General features: G+C 35.1%; 1 protein-coding gene across 2 annotated transcripts; it reads right to left on the bottom strand.

Annotated features, from left to right (window-relative positions):
* Window positions 1-87: 87 nt before the first annotated feature.
* pcmtd1 (protein-L-isoaspartate (D-aspartate) O-methyltransferase domain containing 1) lies at window positions 88-21,072 on the bottom strand. 2 transcript variants are annotated; one of them, XM_067377306.1, is made up of 6 exons: window positions 20,883-21,072; window positions 10,805-11,307; window positions 8,546-8,648; window positions 5,389-5,560; window positions 4,866-4,989; window positions 88-3,118 (listed from the first exon to the last, which is right to left on the bottom strand). In XM_067377306.1, the coding sequence occupies exons 2-6, from the start codon at window positions 11,109-11,111 to the stop codon at window positions 2,760-2,762; spliced, it is 1,065 nt and encodes a 354-aa protein (XP_067233407.1). In that variant the 5' UTR covers window positions 11,112-11,307; window positions 20,883-21,072; the 3' UTR covers window positions 88-2,759. The 2 variants fall into 2 exon arrangements, with proteins under 2 accessions (XP_067233407.1, XP_067233406.1); XM_067377305.1 differs by lacking the exon at window positions 20,883-21,072 and adding an exon at window positions 15,998-17,349.
* Between the last annotated feature and the right edge of the window lie 1,173 nt (window positions 21,073-22,245).

Genomic DNA, 22,245 nt, shown 5'->3' with positions numbered 1-22,245 from the left:
TTAAATCATGTATTTTTGTAACTACATTACTAACAAGTTCTCGTTACACTGAAACCTATATGACAAACACCAGCTTAGTAAAAACATAACAGGTTGGCTATAAATATATTTAATGAAAAGAATGAAAGCATCAAATTACAGTCAGTGATACACTTGAAAAAAACAAGGGACCATCTGTAAGACATGCTGTGGAATTAGACCTCATGGAACGTTCTTACAACCTTCTAACAACCACAAACTCAACGGACAGATTCACCAGGCTCCGCTAACCTTGAGACAATGGTCCGGTTTAAACATTTTAGGGTGTGTTTACATGACAACGATGTACTAAAAACGGAAAAGTTTTTCCGTTGTGTTTTTCACGTACAGACGACAATTTTGTCAAAACGATCCCGTTCACAGGGATCCACAAAAACGCTGTATTCTGCTCCCAGGCCAGTAGTTGGCGATGTCACTTGGTAAAGATATGCTGCGCACCTATTGACTGAACATGTAATACATATTAGCATGACGTCACCTTTTTTTTATTATTATTATTTTTTTATTTTTTTTTGTACAAATTTGCAGTTTTGTAATTTACACTGAAAATATAACGGTATAGTTTTCAAAAACTTGCACTTTGAAACCTGATTTCAAAAGGCCCCCAAAATGCCGTTGTGGTGTAAATGAACATCCAAAACACATAAAAAGTTTTACGTTTTTAGTTAAGCAATATGAAAAAATTGTGAAAATTACTCAGAACACATGTAGAATCTGCATGGCTTATGATTTGTTCTCTCAGTATCTCAAACATTTTGAGTCATAATGGTTTTTATTTTAATGAGGGAAACGTAACCTAGTGGTAAGAGTTTATATTTAATAAAGTATTACACTTAAATGTGTAAACCAAGAACAAAACACTCAGTCTTTTTATGAGTTTTTGAGTCATTTTGAATATAAATGCTGGATTGAAAAAAACTAAACCGTTTGACAACATTAGTGCTGGTGTTTTTCTATTGTATGTAGACTGTACCTTAACCTGTAAGGACAAATATGAAGAATCATTTTGGTTAATATCTTTACATTCTAGTTTCCCTGTTACCATCACATCAGAAAAAATAGAAAATAGGCAATGACTTAAGGTGCTTAAAAAACATGGCTTTATGCAAGTGTGCTTCTAAAAATCGACCAAATTAAGTCATTTTCTTTAAGGAAAATTAACCAAAATATTGATTACTCAGGAGTGTATCCAAATTTTTAGCTTGGTTCATAGCTGTGGCATAACAAAAGCTATTCAAAATGAATGCATCCCAACCTAATGTCCTGTATCAAACCAAATTACATCAACAGGCGAAAGATACCTGTTGTTTTGGGTACCAAAAAATAAAATAATAATAATATTCAGTACCGCCCTGAAGAAGCTGCACAATATTATATATATATATATAATGTCAGAAGACAAAATAACTTGAAAAGTTTACATATTTCTCAACATCATTTTATGATGGTTTTGTCAGTCCCTCAATCGCCCTGAATCGCCAGGATCTCAACATCCAATAACCATTGTGAGGAAGAACTCAAACGTGCAGAGCATGCTGGGATACCAAAGAACATACAGGACCTGGAGGACTTTTGTGGGACGAACTGCACAATCATAAACAATATTAAGATATGTAAACGCATCTACTGAATAAAGTGTAAATTAAGGAATTTTTATGTTTATATTGCATATTAAGTTGTTTTAGCTTCTTCAGAGCTGCACTTAAAAACATCTTAATATTTTAATTAAAAATGAGTAAACATGAGTAGAACTATATATATCTGATTTATAGACAATATTTTTGGTTTTTTCCTAATATCTCAATCTGTGTATTTTTGGGAAATGGGACGAAATGACACAGGATGTAAATTCTATTAAGATTCCATTTCAGTGTAACAAAATCATTAACAATCAACTGAATAAGTGAAATTAAGCCACAGATTTCTTATGCTGACAATATATTGCAAACAAGTTGTTACAACAGTGTGAATTCACCGATTACAAACTGACACAAACAGTGACGTCTCTTACATTTTATGATCACAAGCAGAAAGTGGAGCGTTAGGTCTTCAGGACGACTCGCAGACGAAAGGAACAACCAAAAAAATTATATCATCTATTAAGAGAGTTCAATATCGGTACTTACAAATGTGACTAGAATGTAAAAAAAAAAAAAGTAGAAATGCAAAACACAGGCCAAAACAATCCTCTCTAGATGGAACTTCACTAAAACAGTCCAAAGAGATACCGAAAGCATTAGCATCATAAACAGCGAAACCTCCAGAAGGTTCGGAGAATCAAAGGCGGCAAAAATCAATCCCAAAATAATGACTGAGTTTTGAGTTTTTCATTCTCCCTACAATTAAAAAAAGAAAGAAAACTGTCATTACTGGTCTTACAATACAAGCCTGTGAAAAATAGCTTCTTCCGTCACATTTAGCAAACTCTTCTGAATACAAACAAGGTGAGCAAGAAGCTTCCAAACCACAAAGTTCCTCCTCTGTAGTGAAAAATCACATTCAAAATGTGAATATTACAACGTTATGAGTCATTAGAACAAACACAGCAAGCACAATCAAATCAAGTCTCTTGGAAACGCAGCCCAACCCCATTTAAATGTTTAAATTATGCTACATTATCAAAAAAACAACTATGAAATTCAGGGTCAGAAGTAGTCTGAGAAGGAAACCACCACCACCGTAGATTAATGCTTAGACGGGACGAGCGCTCGTGCGCCGTGTTATTTCTCACGGTAGTACAGCAGGTACGACTTCAGCGACTCGGGCAGCGGCAGACTCAAGATTTTGTCTCTCAGATGGTTGACCTGCGGTTCCTCGGGTTTGATAGGCTCAATGTCTTTCTCCTGCTCCTCCTCTTTGCTCTCCTCCTCGATGCATTCGTCCTCCTGAGGAATCAGCTGGTTCCCGACGAACACGTAGGTGTAGGTGCGGCGACGGCGGCGGCAGCGCCTGCGCTTGCGCTTCTGGGACGGTCTTTGCGTGTTGTTGCGGCCGGGGTTCTCGTCGTTAGTCAGGTTGCGGAGGGTTCGGCGGATGTAGATTCGCGCCAGGTCCTGAAGACTCCTCACGGTCAGAGCCGCTGAGGAACGGACAACAAATACAGACCACAGTTTATTTCTCAAATCTCATTTGTTTTAACTTCCCCATTAAAACAACTGTTTTGTATTACAAGTTTTCTGAAATGTCATGTTTAAATATGCAAATGAGGCATCTTCTGATTAAATATGTACAAATTTGCATATAATTCCAGAACAGAAATTGCTTGTTTCATTATGTTGATACATTAGAATTAAATTCCCATTGTTAAAAATGTCACTATAAATCAGAAAATAATGTCAACAGCCAGGAAATAAATAAATGTTTTTAGGAATATAATGCTATATAAATCAGGCAAATTATATATGAATGAACAAACGCCTCTTTAGAAAATATATAGAGAAATAAAACTGTAAAGTTTTTTAAGAGCTATTTTTGGCTCAGTGCATGAGAAAAAAAATCAAATTTTGAAAAAGACTGAAATCTGATTGAAATCTACTGATGCAAATAGATAAATTATAACAAAATAAACACTCAAACTAGTGTGAAAGAAGACATTATGGAAGAAAAAAACAAAAACAACTGTTTGTCTGTAAAGTCTTTCACTTTTCTGAATGAATCATGTCAGTAATTTTCAGAAAATGGCCTGTAAATATATGTATTGTAACTGAAAACTACAGACGCAAATAGATAAAATGTTATAAAATATACGCACTTAACTCTCTCCCCGCCATTGACAAGATTTTCCGTTGTCTTGAGAAATCGAGTTCCCCCTGGGAATCGGGCAGTAATGCCTGATCAAAATCGTGATGTCTTGACTAATTATAACCTATTTCACTATTGTATGATGTTTATTAAATTATTATTACAACATTCTTGAACTATAAAATGAATGCCTATGTATTGCATAATAAAAAAAAAATTGAAACACATCCATGCCTAAATTTTTTATAAAGATAAGGATTGTTGCAACATACTATGTTCTGCAAAAGTAATTTAATATTAATTTTACACAATAATAACAATGTGGTATAGTATATAATATTACTATTATACATTTTTAATAAATTAATTGTCATGCTAAGTACACACAAACATCATTAACTTGAAACATGTAATTTGGGAACTATATTATATAAGCTAAGCTAGTTATGCTAGTACATAAGCTAGCTAAAAAAACAGTAAGAACGAGAAATACTTGATTTCACATGAACCGTGTAATTTAAAGGACATTAACGGTCATTTTAGCGCATTTTAAACTATAAAAATCATATTGTGATTTTTCAGAAATTATAATCAGGCATTAAAAATGCTACCCATTAAAAGTCAGTAGACCCAATGGGATCACTTGGGGTCCTAAAGGTGACCCGATTCCTGGCGGGAATCGATTTCTCACCACACCGTAATTTATGACATACTTCCCCACCATTGAGGAGTAGTTCCGGCATTCATGTTCATTCATATGCATGTTTTCACTTAGTAGGGGGCGCTATTAACCATCTTCTAAAATAGTACATGCGTTTCCGGATCCAAAACAAGTGAAAAAAGCTGAAACATCCATCCATCCATCCATCTAAAACGCTGGCATTGGCTGGCACATTTTTTTTTTTTTTTTTTGAATGCAGGCCAGGTAAGAGTAAAATGTGCATTTTAGATTTCTTTCCACTAGTCTGAAAGACAGTAATTGAATCTGCAATAAAATCAGTCTGTAAAATTGTACTTGGAAACCTCCCCAGTGGCAGCTGATTAGACAGAGCAGTGTGAGATCATATTTAGGGGTGGAGACTCACGGAGTACCACAGCTTCAGCCTTGCAGCCTTCTGTCCTGTTCTGCTGAACAAGAGGAGCAAATGACACCGCCAGGATATTCTTACTCTCCCAGGAGCTCTGACCAGTTCTAATTATCTGAGTCAGCTGCAAGAACACATAAACACTGAATGAGACGGACGGTGTGTGCTAATAAAGAGGTCAAACATTTGATGCAAGACATGAGGTGCGTCCCAATTCTCATACTTGTGCACTATTCTATGCCATTTTGTAGTATAAACAGTGTAGTGTGTTCACACAGAGAGTGTGGAATGTTGGACACTTCATGCACTCAATTACATAGTGGAGGGGGCGGGGCTATCAGACTCAAGTGTTGAATGACAAAATGATGAAGGAAAGCAAAATTTGTGCAGCATTTGAGAACCACAAATGCAGATGTTTGGGTTTATATTTTGTAATCTAATGACATTCAGACATTAGTGACAAGCGTGACTGAAGTGTCCAAACACATTTAGGGGCCGCTGTATGCATCATCCTGTGGTTTACCTGATCCTCTATTGGCATGACCAAAATTCCTCCGACTTTCAGCAGGATTTTCATATAGTTCTCATGGTCCTTCTGAACTCCAGCTCCGCAGTATATGCGGTCATACTGGTGACTGTCTGACGAAATCTCCAGACAGTTCCCCACGACAAAGTGTGGTTCACAGAACTCAAACCTGAAATGTCACATACGTAACACTGATATTAATTTCTAGAACATGTTTTACATTTTCTGGTGTTTTTTTTTTTTTTTTCGCAAAACTTCCAGCTATGAGGTTGCTGACGTGTTCAGGTGATGTTTAGTGTACTACTACATGATTGCTAGGTGGTTTCTAGGGTGCTCTAGATCACCTTTTTGGCTTGAAGGCCCCCTATTGCTCAACATTTGAAGGCCCCTCATAGAAGCTATAATATTTCATCCAGTATGCTCTGCTGTAATTATAAAGCGTGAATTCAGGTTGATAAACTGAGTCAGAGAAACTCTTAAAAAAATCTTAATGATGTCCGATAACACTTAAGCAAAACATGGTCAGGTCAATGTGTCTGAATAATTTTTGGTTCCATATTTTTATCAGTTTTACTGGTAGTCCACTGTATGAAGAATTTTTGGGTATAAAATGTCACAGTTTACTTAATTTTTGCTATCCTCATTTACATAAATGAACTATAGTGTCCTGCACCCACTAGTAAAAATATATAAAAAATGTATGAACAATTTTTGTTTTGACTGTGTAGCGTGTTATAAAGTAAGATTTGCCAGATATAAACTTCTGTAGTGTGTATTAAAATTCTGAGGAAAAAAGTCATCTTTTGTCAGAATTGTGAGATATAAACTTGCGGAAAAAAAGTCTGAATTGCTAGATGTAAACTCGTAATTGCGATAAAGTCAGAAATTGCGAGAAAAAAGCCAGAATTGCGAGTTTATATCAAAATTGTGAAAGGGAAAAAAAGTCAGAATTGCGAGATATAAACTCGCAATTGTGAGAAAAAGTCAGAATTGCGAGTTTATATCACAATTATGAGGAAAAAAGTCAGAATTGCAAGTTTATATCACAATTTTGAGGGAAAAAAATGTAAAATTGCGAGATATAAACTCGCAATTGCGAGAAAAAGTCAGAATTCCGAGAAAAAAATCTGATTTGCGAGTTTGTATCAATTGTGAGGGGAAAAAAATCAGAACTGCAAGTTTATATCACAATTGTGAGGGGAAAAAAGTAAAAATTGCGAGATATAAACTCGCAATTGCGAGAAAAAGTTATAACTGCAAGTTTATATCACAATTATGATAAAAAAGTCAGAATTGCAAGTTTATATCACAATTTTGAGGGAAAAAAGTCAGAATTGCGAGAAAGTCAGAATTGCGAGAAAAAAAATCAGAATTGCGAGTTTATATCACAATTGTGAGGGGAAAAAAGTCAGAATTGCGAGATATAAACTCGCAATTGTGAGAAAAAGTCAGAATTGCGAGAAAAAAAATCAGAATTGCGAGTTTATATCACAATTGTGAGGGGAAAAAAGTCAGAATTGCGAGATATAAACTTGCAATTGTGAAAAAAAGTCAGAATTGCAAGTTTATATCACAATTTTGAGGGAAAAATTTTAGAATTGCGAGATATAAACTCGCAATTGCGAGAAAAAGTCAGAATTGCGAGAAAAAAATCTAAATTGCGAGTTTATTACAATTGTGAGGGAAAAAAGTCAGAATTGCGAGATATAAACTCGCAATTGCGAGAAAAAAGTTAGAACTGCAAGTTTATATCACAATTGTGAGGGGAAAAAAGTCAAAATTGCGAGATATAAACTTGTAATTGTGAGAAAAAGTCAGAATTGCGAGTTTATATCACAATTATGATAAAAAAGTCAGAATTGCAAGTTTATATCACAATTTTGAGGGAAAAAAGTTAGAATTGCGAGAAAGTCAGAATTGCGAGAAAAAAAATTAGAATTGCGAGTTTATATCACAATTGTGAAGGGAAAAAAGTCAGAATTGCGAGAAAAAAAATCAGTATTAGTTTATATTAGTTTATAAAATTAGTTTATATCTTGATTTGTTTGTTTTTTTAGCATTTTCTTAAAAAAAAAAAAAGTCTGATTATTTTAAGTCATAAGAGTCCACCTTATTTGATATCTATATGATATTCTGGTCTCGAGATATGTTGGTGAGATTGTTTTGCAATATTTATTGTTCGTCAGGCAACGCTGCTTTTCGAATCACTAAGAAGTAATAGCACAACTCTTATTAATTAATAATTTGAGTTATCATGAAGGCCCATGAGACAACAAGGAACCACACAGCAACCAAATAGCTATGTGCCAACAACAGTGAGTTTAGCACTCATATTTCCTTCAGAGCATGTAATAATCTATTTTTATGGATGAATAAAAAGCAGTTTTTGCTAGAGAATAGATATGATGCCAAGAGAAATCTGATATTGAGCATATTATTAGCATGAGTCCATATGCGTTTGTATTTGCTTAGAGCCACTAGGCAGCTGTTTTCATTGAATAGTTGTAGACATGTAATGGATATTGATATCTAATAAACTGATCCCAACAGGAGAGCTCCCAAAGCTCAACAACATTGATTAAGCAACCTTTTGGCACATGGCCTTCAGATAAATAGCGTCAGCATTTAGTCTAATACGTCATTACGTATTTTTTCTCCTGACCTCAATAACACTGCTCACTGTGGTGCATGACGAAAACAGATGTTTGCAAGCAGCAAATGCCAGGGAGAGCGTTCAGGGAAACCCAGTTGCGTGTCCAATACTGAAGCGGACTTTCTGACCTAGCGGTTCTGGCTTTGACAGGTGTTCACACAGGTGTGCAAATCGCTCAGCAGACCGCAGAGAGCTGGAGAGTGCTTGAAGTATTTATTCATTGAGCCTGTGGTTTGGGGTTAGCTAATGCATCCTTTGTGTCACATGGAAGATTAATAGGCAGGGCTGACTAAATCGAAGTTTAAAAAAACAAGTGATCTTTGAAGTGCATAACTACAGAACTGTGGAACTAATGTGGTTTGCTTGAATCTCAGTTTGCCATTTAAAACAGAGCCATTTCAATTTCTAAAAAACTTCTAATCAAATCAGCACTTCAAGTAGAATCTTTACATTCACACTCCAATCTACAAACACATAATGCAAAATAAATGTTGAACATGCCTGTCAAAGCTGTCGCTGTTTTTAATGAAGTCATCAAGTCTTTCTTTTGCATACTCCACAACATCCTTATGGAGCTCAACACCATGATTTACTCCAAACGGACCTGCAAATAATAATAAGATTAATAAGTCCCTGGATATGTTTTGGGTTCATCATTCAACGTAAGCACACAACAGTTCAAATGTTTATAAGATAAGTAAGAAAGGATTTTTTAAAAGAAATTATTACTTTTATTCAACAAGGGCGCAATAAATTGATCAAAAACAACAGTAAAACAATTATAATACATTCATAAATGCAGCTCTTCTTAACTTTGTTCACCAAAGAATCATGAACAAAAAAAAAAAAATTATATATATTTATATAATATATATATATTAGAATGATTTCTGAAGGATCATGTGACACTGAAGACTGGAGTAATGATGCTGAAAATTCAGTTTTGTAAAAATATATTCAAATAGACAGTACTGGGGATAATGCATTACAAGTAACTTAAGTTACATAATCAGATTACTTTTCCAAGTAACTAGTAAAGTAACGCATTACTTTTTCAATTTAAAACAAAATATCTAAGTTACTTTTTCACGTTTATTGACTGACAGCTCTCCTGTCCCCATGTTGAGAGAAATAAAATGCAGAGGTGTTGTGTGCGCTGTGTGAACATGATGGTTATTGTAGTTCTAGACTAAATGTGAACATGCATTTACTCATCTCACTAGCACAAAAACATTCAGTGTTCCTCAAAATGAATAAAAACAGTGAAATGCAATCTCAGAATTTTATGCAAACCTGTAATAATTAACTATATTAAATTACACAAATATACTTGATGCATTTAATCTCACTTTATTATCCAGTGTCTTTGCTGCTGACCTTCAATGATCTAATTCAACCATACTAATAAGCAAAAATGACTTTAGATTTAGAAATAAATTGAACTTCCTTCTGTATCCTGTTCTTCTTTAATCCAGAATGGTTTGAGCTGCGCCCTCTGCTGAACAGGTGTAAATCTGCATTTCCTTCAGCTTGAGGCTTATTCATTTCACTTTTGGTGTGAAAGAGCCTTTACATTTGCCAAAAATATAACTTTTTTTTTGTTGTTATTAAAAAACAAACAAGCAAGCCAGGTCCAGATGAGGAAAAGTAACACAAAAGTAAATGTAACCCATTACTTTTCATAAAACGTAAGGCAATGAGCAATTATTATAAAGTATAAAGGCAATTAGTTAATTTTTTAGGGAGTAATGCAATATTGTAATGCATTACTTTTAAAAGTAACTTTCCCCAACACTGCAAATAGAAAACAGCTACTTTGAATTGTAATAATATTGCACAATATTATTGTTTTTACTGTATTCTTCAAATAAATCCAGCTTTTGTGAGGCTTTTAAAAAACATTATCAACCCCCAACTTTTGTAGTATGAAATTTTTCAACCTATTTTATGTTCCTCTAACTAAAAATAAAACATAAATCTGATTGCTCAGAAGACTAATGTCACATCTCTACTCAACAAACCGCTTGATTTCATGCCTGTACCACAAAACAGCATGAGATATTTGTCAGTTTTTGCCAACGTTTATGACTTAGGCGATAATATTAATATTGATGAAAATAAAAGATATATGTGACTCAAAATGCAATTACTACTATGTAGAATGTCCAAACAAAAAAATAAGTGAAATAAACACTTCATTTGGTCTCAGTTGACAAGAAGTTGAGAGCCAAGAAGCCGATTTGTGTGTGTAAAACACAAAACTCTGATTGTTCCTGAATCCTAAATAATCTTTATTTTTTGGGAACAAATGTCTTAATTTCTTCTTATCATAATTTTTTGTTTTTTCTCTTGATTGATTTCATTTTAAAGGGATAGTTCACTCAAAAATGGAAATTTTGTCATCACTTACTTGCCCTCAAGTTGTTCCAAACCTGTATGAATTTCTTTCTTCTGCTGAAAACAAAGGAATGTTGGTAACCAGACAGTTGATGGTAGCCATTGACTTCCATAGTATTTTTTCTTACTATGGAAGTTAATGGCTACCATCAACTAATTACAGACATTCTTTAAAATATTTTTTTTGTTCCACACAAGAAAGAAACTCGTACAGGTTTGGAATAACATGAGTTTGAGTATGGATGAACTAACACATTAATAATAGAAATTTAAAATTAATAAAAAAAAAAAAAAAGAATTATATCCCCAATATCTGCTGTTTTCTTTATTGTCCTTTTATCTAAACCCTAGTGTGTTTCTCACCTATGATCAGGCCCACCATGGTGCTCAGGTATCCTGTGCCACTGCCGAGGTTAAGAAAAGACAAACCCTGCTGGAGTTTCAGGGCTTCCATCACCTCGGAGTAGATACACGGCGCTGAGAGATGTATATTCCCGTGCTTCCACGCCAGATCCTTGTAGGCATTGTCTCTGTAGCCCTCCAGGTAGTAATCACCACGGTCTATGGCCCTAAAGGCCTGCTCGACGCAGTCTGTGCGGATGTACTGGGCTTCCTTCAGGTTGTCTATCAAATCGTCGTTATCCTCGCCAGCACTGACTGCTCCCCCCATGTTCCCCTCACACAGCCAACAAGGGAAAAAAAGTAAAGGAAACAAACAAACAAAAAAAAAAAATGCAGAGGAGGTGAGAGACGGGTAACTAGACCGGTCCACACATCCAGATGAAAGTGCTGGAGCGATTCTCCACAGGGATGCCCAGTCGTGATGTCTGTCCCACACTTCAGACCATTCTTGGCTACGGCAAGATCTGAGGATTGAAAAACAAAGGGTGATGGTTTAGATCTCTCTTTTGCACATTTCAGTTTACTTCTCTCTTGGCACACAGCCGGAAAAAATGAGCCATACTGCTCGAGATCCTCGTGCGCCACCTGATACCTGCCGGCTTTGATTCTTCAGCTAGGTGTTTGCTTGTACCTGATGTTACCTGCCTGATGCAACCGGCTTTAATATTGCAGAAGGCAGCTGAAGTCTAAAAGGCCCATTCACACCAAGAACGATAACTATATTTGCGTCCTCACCAACAAACGATAACGGTCTGTTTATTCTAAGCTCACGCGCTGCGGCTTTAAAGTGTGTACAACATTTTTGCAGTTCTTGTTGCATTTACATGGCTTTAACCAGCAGATGTCCTCAGCGTGCTATGTTTCGAGTGAATAGCTAGTGTAATCAATCTAATCTAACAGTGAAAATAGCTGACAAAGTCAATATAGTGGAATAAAAACACCTATTCTTTTTCACTGCAGCTTCAAAGGAAGCAAGACAATGTTGTCAAACTAGCGCTGGATATCTGAGGTCATTGAGTTTCAAACTCCATTGCTTCCTCCTCCTTATATAAATCTCATTTGTTTAAAAGATCTCCGAAGAACAGGCGAATCTCAACATAACACCAACTGTTACGTAACAGTTGGGATCATTAATATGTACGCCCCCAATATTTGCATATGCCAGCCCATGATCAAGGCGTTAGACAAGGGCAGAACGTCTGGATCTGTGCACAGCTGAATCATCAGACTAGGTAAGCAAGCAAGAACAACAGCGAAAAATGGCAGATGGAGCAATAATAACTGACATGATCCATGATATCATGATATTTTTAGTGATATTTGTAAATTGTCTTTCTAAATGTTTCGTTAGCATGTTGCTAATTTACTGTTAAATGTGGTTAAAGTTACCATCGTTTCTTACTGTATTCACAGAGACAAGAGCCGTCGCTATTTTCATTATTAAACACTTGCAGTCTGTATAATTCATAAACACAACTTCATTCTTTATAAATCTCTCCAACAGTGTGTAATGTTAGCTTTAGCCACGGAGCACTATCAAACTCATTCAGAATCAAATGTAAACATCCAAATAAATACTATACTCACATGATCCGATGTATGCATGCAGCATGCATGACGAACATTTTGTAAAGATCCATTTAAAGGGTTATATTAGCTGTGTGAACTTTGTTTGGGAGCGCGAGATTTAAAGGGGCCGCAGCCTGAATCGGTGCATATTTAATGATGCCCCAAAATAGGCAGTTAAAAAAATTAATTTAAAATAATCTATAGGGTATTTTGAGCTGAAACTTCAGACACATTCAGGGGACACCTTAGACTTATATTACATCTTGTGAAAGAACGTTCTAGGGCACCTTTAATAAGGCTGTGACTTAAGTTACTTGTTTTTTCTTATTTCTTCAGTGATTCTGCTTGATAACAGCAGGTGTTCATCACTAATGTGCAATCATTACTTAATTGCTTAATTATCTCATTAAATTGAACTCTGCTTCAGTGTTATTTTAACACTGTTTACATATGTACTCTGAGCAGAGTTTATTTAACTCTGGGGATTTTGCTGTGTATCCTTGAAAAGGGCTTTTTCTGGACCTCTGCGATTAACTTCTCTGCAATGGCGTCTGCCATTTTAAATGTGTGAGCCCTTCAATTAAAATTGATTCTGATTGGCTGTCAGTGTTTTATCGTTCAACAGCTGGAAAAAAATAATTCTGAAAGTGATTCCAATGAAATCGTTCCTCTGTATCGTTATCATTATAGCTGTGATGTGTACAGTGCTATTCTTTTACATTTAGAATGATTTTTAGAACTATATATCTATCGTCATCTTTATAGTTATCGCTCTTGGTGTGGACGGGCCTTTAGTCTGAAGTCTTATTACATGTCTCAAATGTTAATATTATACATAAATGTCAGTTATTAATCAGGACACAAGAAATTCTGCTTCCTTCCAAAGCAAGAGCAAAGTAAGCCTAAGTGACATTTGGGCTGCAGACATTTAGAAAGTGTCAGAATTTGCATGTTTCTTCAGCTCATTGGTAATTGAGTTAAGCTGGATTGCTTTAACCTCAAGGATTTTCACGGACCTGAACCTGATCTGGAACAAAGAAAGAAACATGAGGCTTGTTTATTTACAATGGTTCAGCGAGTGCAAGAAAAGCCCAATTACTGTACATAGAAATGTCTCTATTCTCCACTTCAATTAAGGAGAGCTTTGCAGTGGACCATCCATCTAAAAAGAACCAATTAAATCTGTTTTATTTTCTTTGTTGACACACTTACTATTGAAATTAAAGAACTCATTTAAATATATTTTATGTAGTTTTTAAAAAGCCAACAGGCTTTAGTTTACATCACAACCAATAAATCATGATTTTCTACTTGCTATTGTCAGAAGCAGCTAGCATTGGGTTGTTTTCATTCTTACAGAGTCCCCAAAGTGACATTTGCAGATGTCAAATAGCAGATTTGCAAGAAAACCTTTTACAAAATGCACAGGAAATGCACAAGGTTTTTTATATCTATGAGGGTTTTTTGTGCATGGTAAGGGTATTTTCCCTGCAAATGACACTTTATACACTACTCTACATTAACGCTCATCTGGGACAATGAAGAGGCAAGTGAAAGAGAATTTAACTTGCTCAACCAGAGATGTAGCCTAATTAAAACGTCAATAGCAAATGACTAGGGAAGCACTGCAATTTCCAAAAATGTTCAGGCAAGAAGGATTCCATGTAAACAATGACTGATAACGGATATTTTTGGATGGTAACAAGGTTGCGCACAGCCTGTCTATGTGAGAGACTCTTGTGGAGAAATCAAAACAAATGAGCGCAACAGCACACACAAAAACACTCACATAATCTAACAGAAACATACTGTGGTAAAAAAAAAAATAATAATAATAATAATAAAATAATATTTATACCTTGTAAACCCTAACACTAATAATAAATAATTGGTTTGAGTAGGGCAAACTCAAATTAAACAAATGAGTTGAATCAATTGAACTTTTATGAGTATTTAGAACTTTCTTTTTCTTTTGAGTTCACGAAACTGACACATTTTAAGTAATCTTAATTGTTTCATTGTTTTGAGTTATATGAACTTGTTTCTTTAAATTTAAAGAAACTTAAATTTACCTGAAACTGGGCTGGGATTTCTATTTCCCAGCATGCTTTGCCATGAATAAATGCTAACATTAAGTGTTGTATAATGTTTTTCTTTTTTGGGTGCAAGATTAGTGTTAAGTGGGGATTTAGGGGGGGTTTGGGTTACCATCATGGTGATGAGTGGAGCATGAGTTTAGTTTGAGAAAAGGTATATGATAAATCTTGTATATTGCCATACTCTTTCAACATGCTATGCTAATGTTATCAAAGCACTGTGTTACCAATTAACATTTGCTGAATTAGCTAGTTATAGCTAGCTAAGTTTCCACTACTAAAAATATAAGTTGAGATTACATGATAATTTTAAGTTAACTGTATCAATTAATTTACTCAGAAAATTCAAGTTATAGGCAATTAAAATGTATGAGTACAAAAATGAAATCTGCAAGTTCTGCTTACTTTAAAGGGATAGTTCACCCAAAAATTAAAATTATTCCATGATTTATTCACCCTCAAGCCACCCTAGGTGCATATGACTATCTTCTTTCAGAAAAAACACAATCAGAGATATATCTAAATATATCCTTAGTCCTCCAAGGTTTATAATGGTTGTGAATGGTAGCCCCAATTCTGAAGATTATGTTCGTCTGAAAGCAGATAGTCATATACACATAGGATGGCTTGAGGGAGAGTAAATCACGGTATAATTTTTAGGTGAACTATCCCAACTTTGAATTTCTTAACTTGTAACTGTTTACCTCAAATTTTCTGAGTTTTGCCAACTTATTTGGGGTTACAGTGTAACATATGATATAGTTAAGCAACATCACACAAGCAAAAGTGTTGTTTTCCCGAATATCAGCATGCGATTGCATACAGTTCGATAAACAAATAATTAATAAGCGACTTATTTTGCTCTATTTTGCCAATGAAAAGAGTTCAAAACAAATTCGCAGCAGTACAGTTGCAATCTCCAACCAACAAACAGCAGTTTCCTTACTGTTTTTGAACGAATCGGGTGAGTCACTGATTTAATGACCCATTCATACCCGCTTCTTTCTTGAGCGAATCAGCCATTTGAACAAATTGGTTGAATGAATCATTCAATGACTCACCCATTAAGACAATAACTTGCCGCCACCTACTGGCAGTTTAGTGGCACTTCAGATGCAATTTCTGTGTTTCCTGTGCAGCAGAACAATTGTTTTTGTTGATACTGATTTTTTATTTAATTGGTAACATCCCTATAGTGTCTTAATAATGTTTTATTAACATAGTTCGTGAGGAACAAGTTCAAATGATCCATCCAATCAGAGGAGGCCTATATATATATATGTATATATATATATATATGTATATATGTATATATTTAATTGGTAACATCCCTATAGTGTCTTAATAATGTTTTATTAACATAGTTCGTGAGGAACAAGTTCAAATGATCCATCCAATCAGAGGAGGCCTATATATATATATGTATATATATATATATATATATATATATGTATATATATATATATATATATATATATAGCTGACTCACCTATGTTCCTCGACAGTTTTCTGCATCCCTCCGCTACCCCGACTCCTCACTATTGGCTGGTTCCTTTCCCAGCCAGGGATACAGGGGGAGTACTCTGGTTTCAGGCCAAATTCCGAGCTCAGAGCTCTCCCCTCGGACATCACGTCAAATACACACTCTTTTACACTATCTGATTATTTGTAAGTGTGAACCTTTGTGAATTATTCTAATTGAATTTACTGATAAAATGTACGAATTTGACATGAAAGTTGACATACATTTGATAAGGTTAAGGGGAAAAAATGCCCTTGAAACCAATTTAAGGGGGCAAATATTACAAAAATGCTGATTAAAGTAAATAAGAGCTGATAGAACTGATGAGAATATTGCTTTGATTTCATAAGGTTTTAAATGTCTACAGATATGTCTACACCCCCATACTTTCCTTGTTCTTCTTTCTTTCCTGCATTTGTCTTTCTTTTTAGCATTTCCCTGTATCACTGCCCTTTGAGTCTCCTGCACTAAAAATACTGCAGGGAGGGATCTGGGTCAAACCTCCTACTCTGTTTTGTGCAAGACCTGATTGCAACCCTACAGAGACTCTCTGTACATCAGTATACAATTTACAAAAGAGAACGGCACATATTACAGGTCTCTTTCTTTCTAGCGAACATAACACCATAAATCAATAAAGCTGTTATATATAAAAAAGGATACTGGTTTTCATAACACTGCTAACTGCTTTTTGACGGAGAGCAAGTTGAGCAACTGGTGGACTGTTGTCGAGTTAATACTGGAACTGTTACAATGAACTGGAACAGTTTGTTATAAAGCTGAGCTGATCCGTCATTAACATGTTTAAACTTGCTAGTTGCATAATTGCAACATTATTACACTACACCAATGCTCGGCCAGAATTAATCTGTTTACTGTTCCCCAGTACTTTTCCAGTGATGATAAAAGCTAAACTAAAAGCAGGCCTTCTTTGTATGATTCTTCACAATATACTATGTCAAGCTGCAGGATACTATTGAAACTTCACGACACGTCAACTACCCATTACAGCATACAGCTGTCCTGCCGATCTCAGACTGTTGTGTTTTATAAGGACACATGGAGCGTGTAAATAGTCTATATTTTAACGGAAACTCATGCCCTCGCATTGACTCCTACTCCGCATGTCCGACTCGGCAAAAGCAGAAGCCACAAACTCTCACCGGATTCATTTCAAGCCTCAAGAACAAGAACTGTGCCATAATAGAGGGAAACCCTTCCCAAAATACATGACCCAACCTGCAGGGGACACGCTAATAGTAATGATAATAATAATAACAAATGTTCGGGTCACACTTCACCCCAAAATTAAAAAAATAAAAAAAAATAATAAATAAATAAATATATATATATATATATATGTGTGTGTGAGTGTGTGTGTGTGTTTAATTTTTATAGAAATGATAGTTTGAATAAAGAACATTAAGGCCTTTCTGAAGTGTAAAACATTCAGAATTTCTTATGAATTTCTTTCAAATATGACCTTTACATATTTCATGAGATTCCCCTAATAATAATAGTAATAATGTTTAGGTCATATTTCACCGAAAAATTATTAAAAAATGTACAGTTTTATTGTTAATAGAAATCATTGTTTGAATTCATAATAATAATAATAATAATCTCTGAGATATTAAACATTTATTTCCAAAAAAGCCAAAGTACACATCACATGACAAAATATTTTAATATTTATTCCTTACAACTTGTACTTATTTATAACTATTTATATTCATACTAGTATCTAGACAGTTTTCCTAGAAACAACCAAATAAACTAGTTCAGACTCTAGTGTGAAAGATTTGATTAAGAGCAAACTATAGCTTCAAGCGAGCAAATATACTTTTATGTTTTCATATTATCTTCCATATTTTATGTTCATTTATCATTTATTAATTTTCATTTGCAATCATTTTTTATATAACTCATTATTTTCCATGCTCTTGCAATGCTTTGCTCTTGTGGTTCAATCTTATGATTGTGTGGCCTTCACAAGTTAGAGATAAGAAGGAGTGTATCCATTTCAAGGTTTCACGGGAGGCTGTGAAGCAGTTTATAACCAGAAGTAAGTGTGGTAATTTGTGCTGGTCAGACGAAGCCAGACTATGCAGAGAGAAAGACGCAAATTAGATTCTGTTAAATTACTTTCGTGATAGAATCTAAGAAGACTAACATTGTGGTGGAGAGAGAAGTTCAGCACGGCTGGATCTAATATTCCTAGCGACTGAGATCTAACAAGTGTGTATTCGGTTGGTAAGATTTTTAATTGTACTATAAAGTAACCATTCTGATCAGTAATTAAAATAACACTATAAAAAAACATTCTGTTCTGTAAAAAGTAAAAAGCTTTTAGAGCTGATGGCCAATAAAAATTATTAATGTTGTAGAAAAAAAACAAAAGAAGAAAAAATTAAGGAGCATTTACTTGTGAAACTAAACATATATATTTGTCCCGGTTAGTCTACGTAACAAACAAAAAAACTATTTAGTTGTGAGGATTAAAGGTGCAATATGTAATATTTTCTGTCCGCTAGAGGTCGCTAGAGGCCTATTCAAAACAAAGGCGTAGCTTCATGATGTCAAGTTTGAGCACGGAATCTTGGGACATGTGGTCTCCACCTCAACGGATGGTGGAAAAGAATAGGGATAGGACTCAGGAAGAAATCATGTTCAAGGATGCGTTTATTAACGTTACTGCAGGACCGAGTGTTGTGGGAGCTGAACGAGGCCGCTGGAGCGATTGTGCAACAGTAAGATAGATCGATTTTAGAATATCATATTAAATGCTGGATGGCTTGTGTTGATAAATGTCATGCAATTAATTTTAAAATGTATTGTATGATGGAGAAAATGCTGTATTACTGTTACTAAAAATAAAGCTGCATCTGATTGTGCTATGTTGTTCCCTTGTCTATTAAAACATGTAATATATTAAAGCGTCGTTGGTGTTGCCATGGTTTCTACAAAATAAAACCAGAAAACGAGGGTTAACGCGGGTATGACGCAATTTACAGGCGACTCCTCACACGTCCCGGAGCCTTGGTTAAAATTGCAATTTTCTTACGATTTACAAAGAGTTGCAAACATTTTGGATATTTTAAGTACTCAAGTGAACAAAATATATAACACTGGCCAAGTGTTTTTTGGATATTTTACTGCACAAAAATCGTACATATTGCACCTATCAAACGATTAATCATGATTAATCGCATACAAAATAAAAGTTTGAGTTTGTATAATGTGCGAGTAATATGTGTAATTATATATATATATATATATATATATATATATATATATATATATATATATATATATATATATAAATACACACAAATCAATGTATATATTTAAGAGAAATAGCTTATTTATGTACAAAAAAATTTATTTATATATAATATAAATTATATAAAAATATAAATAAATACATATACTTGTAAATATTTCTCAAATATATACACATGGATGTGTTTGTATTTATATATACATAATAATTACACACAGTACACCCACATATATTGGCCAAACTCAAACTTTTATTTTGTATGCGATTAATCGTGATTAATCGTTTGACAGCCCTACACATGATGGCCAATAAAACATATTTATGTTGTGGAAAAAGTTGAGCAAAAAAAAAGAAAAAAAAAGAAAAAAGAACTGTGCTTTTATTTGTGAAACTTGTTAGGCTACATAACAACAACAACAACAACAACAAAAAAAAAAAAAAAAAAAAAAACGATTTAGTTTTGAGGATTAAAGAAGCTTGCCATAACACCACAACACTCGACTCTAAACAAATAGTATGGAGCCAACATGCCATATAAATAATAATTTTATATTCCTCTTAACGATGTTTCTGTCGAAAGTAAAAAAAGAAATGCCGTATTTGTGACGCTTCCGTTTATTTGTTTGTTTACGCTCGACGCATATACAATAGGGATGGTGACTGACTGCGTGACGCACCGCGCTGAGGTCCATCCATACAAGTTAAGATCTACATTTCCACGACGCAGTCGAGCTAAAGCATTTATAAAACACCACACATATCCGCACTGCGTTAAAAACAGTGTTTATCGACGTGTGCAGTGCTTAATATATCTAAATATGATATCTGAGACAATAAAAATCAAAGTAGCGAGAGAGAGAGAGAATATAAGCGTTTCGCATGTTTAGATCCGCCATAATCTCTAAGCAGGACTTGCATGCATACATTAAATTAATTCGGTAACAGATCAAATTACTAGGGTTATGCAATATCACTTGTCATTTAAAATATTTACGAAAAAACTCCCGGTGTGTCGTGCATCTGGCCTTTGTTTTTATGTGTTGTGCAATGAGCAAAACGTAAAACAACAATAAGGAAATAAAAAAGCAAGTTATCAAAAAATAATAAAGCTTAAAAAACAGTTGTCATAGCTACTGCTATTGTTATGTCTTATAAGTATTAGTCAACTTGCAGCATCTGGTTAAAACGCCTCCGTATTTCTGAGTCAGTCTGTAATTCAGATGAAAATAAGCTGAGAGCGAAGAAGAAGAAGGAAGAAAAACTAGTTCTTCGTTTACTTGAGAACAGAAACCCATGCTGTTAGATTACATTAACGCTGCAGGACTGAGAAAACCAGTAAGACGGTTGCATTGTGTTTGACCTGGTACAGCAAACCACTTTATACAATATAACATTTGTGCATTCTTCAAAACAGCCATTTTGGGCTTTTTTGCGTGCATTAAACCAAGACAGTAAGTTTGCATTTAAATGTCTGCCACATGTACATCTTCTTCAGCTTGCTCAGATCAACGCAAAGCAACAAAACAAAAATGTCGGCATCATCTTTGCGGAATAACAATGTTCACTGACCTTTATAAAGCCATGAATCAATCTCAGGCTTTGCACTAGCCAAACACACTGGATGCACATTAGAGTTGGTGTTTTTGAGCGCACTGTTGAGTTATGTATAGATTTTCTTGGCGTTGAACAGCCAACGCTGTTTTTCTCCAGGAACAGCTGAGAGGATGTAAACACACGTCACGTGGTTCACAGAAACGAGGCTGCGGACATTAGACGGCAAATGCTGCTGGCTAATAACTGATTGCTATGATAGTCCTCCAGGGGGCTCTTGGAGGCCCAAAAAAACACAGCCCCATTGAGCTGTATTCAAATATCAGCTCGATTATTGTAATACTGGAGGCATTTGTAAATGTAAGCGTATAATCTTTTGAATATACTAACACTAAGGATTGGTATCTGAGATATATTCACATATAAGCTCGGTACGTTGATATAAAAACGATTAAACACCAATCGCCTAACGATTATTCACCAAAGAATATGATTAGCCCATACAGATCAGCGCTGAGAAAAGTATCACGTACCACGTGACCAAGCCGTATATAAGCATCTTCAGTAGCGTTCTAAGCGCTTGAAACGTCAAAAGCCGTTGAATTGAAATACACAGTGAACAGTTAAAATATAAAAAATGTTATTTAAATACATAGTATACGGTTAATTAGAGATATCTTCTGGGCCAATACGCGGCAAAATTGTTCTAAATGCCTTTCTACCCACTTTTTTCTGTTTCGGACAGCGGTTATTTTCCCCCCGCCTTTATTCACAAATGTCCCACCCCCTGAGCCAGGATTGGCTAGTATCCCGAGAAGGCGGTCAGCGATTGGACAGTTTAGAAGTCGTTCATAATGACGTAGCTATCATAGCAGGAGAAGGCGGGACATAAGTGAAAAAACTTTACAAGGAAACAACTGATGGCTGCTTTTACAAACAATCTTGTAAAAGGCATTCAGTACCCATGTAAGCAAACACTCAACATCAACCAGTTGATTACTAGGCTTAGCAATGAATCAGTGGTTATATTTGAGCAGCTGGGGTCAGATTGATTTATGAAGGTAATTTTTGGCTTTGTAATCTGTTGACATTCGGAAGCACTCAGTTACTCCTAGATAAGAACAAGCATGCCTTCTTGTTTACATCCAGAACACGCACCTTGTGCCTATAGGGTTGCATCACTGCATTGCCAAATTAGTCTGAACACAAATGTACCTGCTGTCTGACATAAATATAGGCCCGATTAAGAGTTATGTTGAAAGCATTTGTCATGTGTCAGTGGTCTCAGCCTGTCAGGAAAACAGTATTCACTTACCACCGTGACATTTTTTTATTTTCCCATAGGCCATACCACCCTGTTGACCCCTCATGCCCCTGTAAG

This window comes from Chanodichthys erythropterus, chromosome 23, assembly GCF_024489055.1.
Source record: "Chanodichthys erythropterus isolate Z2021 chromosome 23, ASM2448905v1, whole genome shotgun sequence".
In the NCBI taxonomy this organism is placed as follows: Eukaryota; Metazoa; Chordata; class Actinopteri; order Cypriniformes; family Xenocyprididae; genus Chanodichthys; species Chanodichthys erythropterus.
The sequence above is the reverse complement of the archived record's forward strand: the minus strand, read 5'-3'. Positions and strand labels throughout refer to the sequence as shown.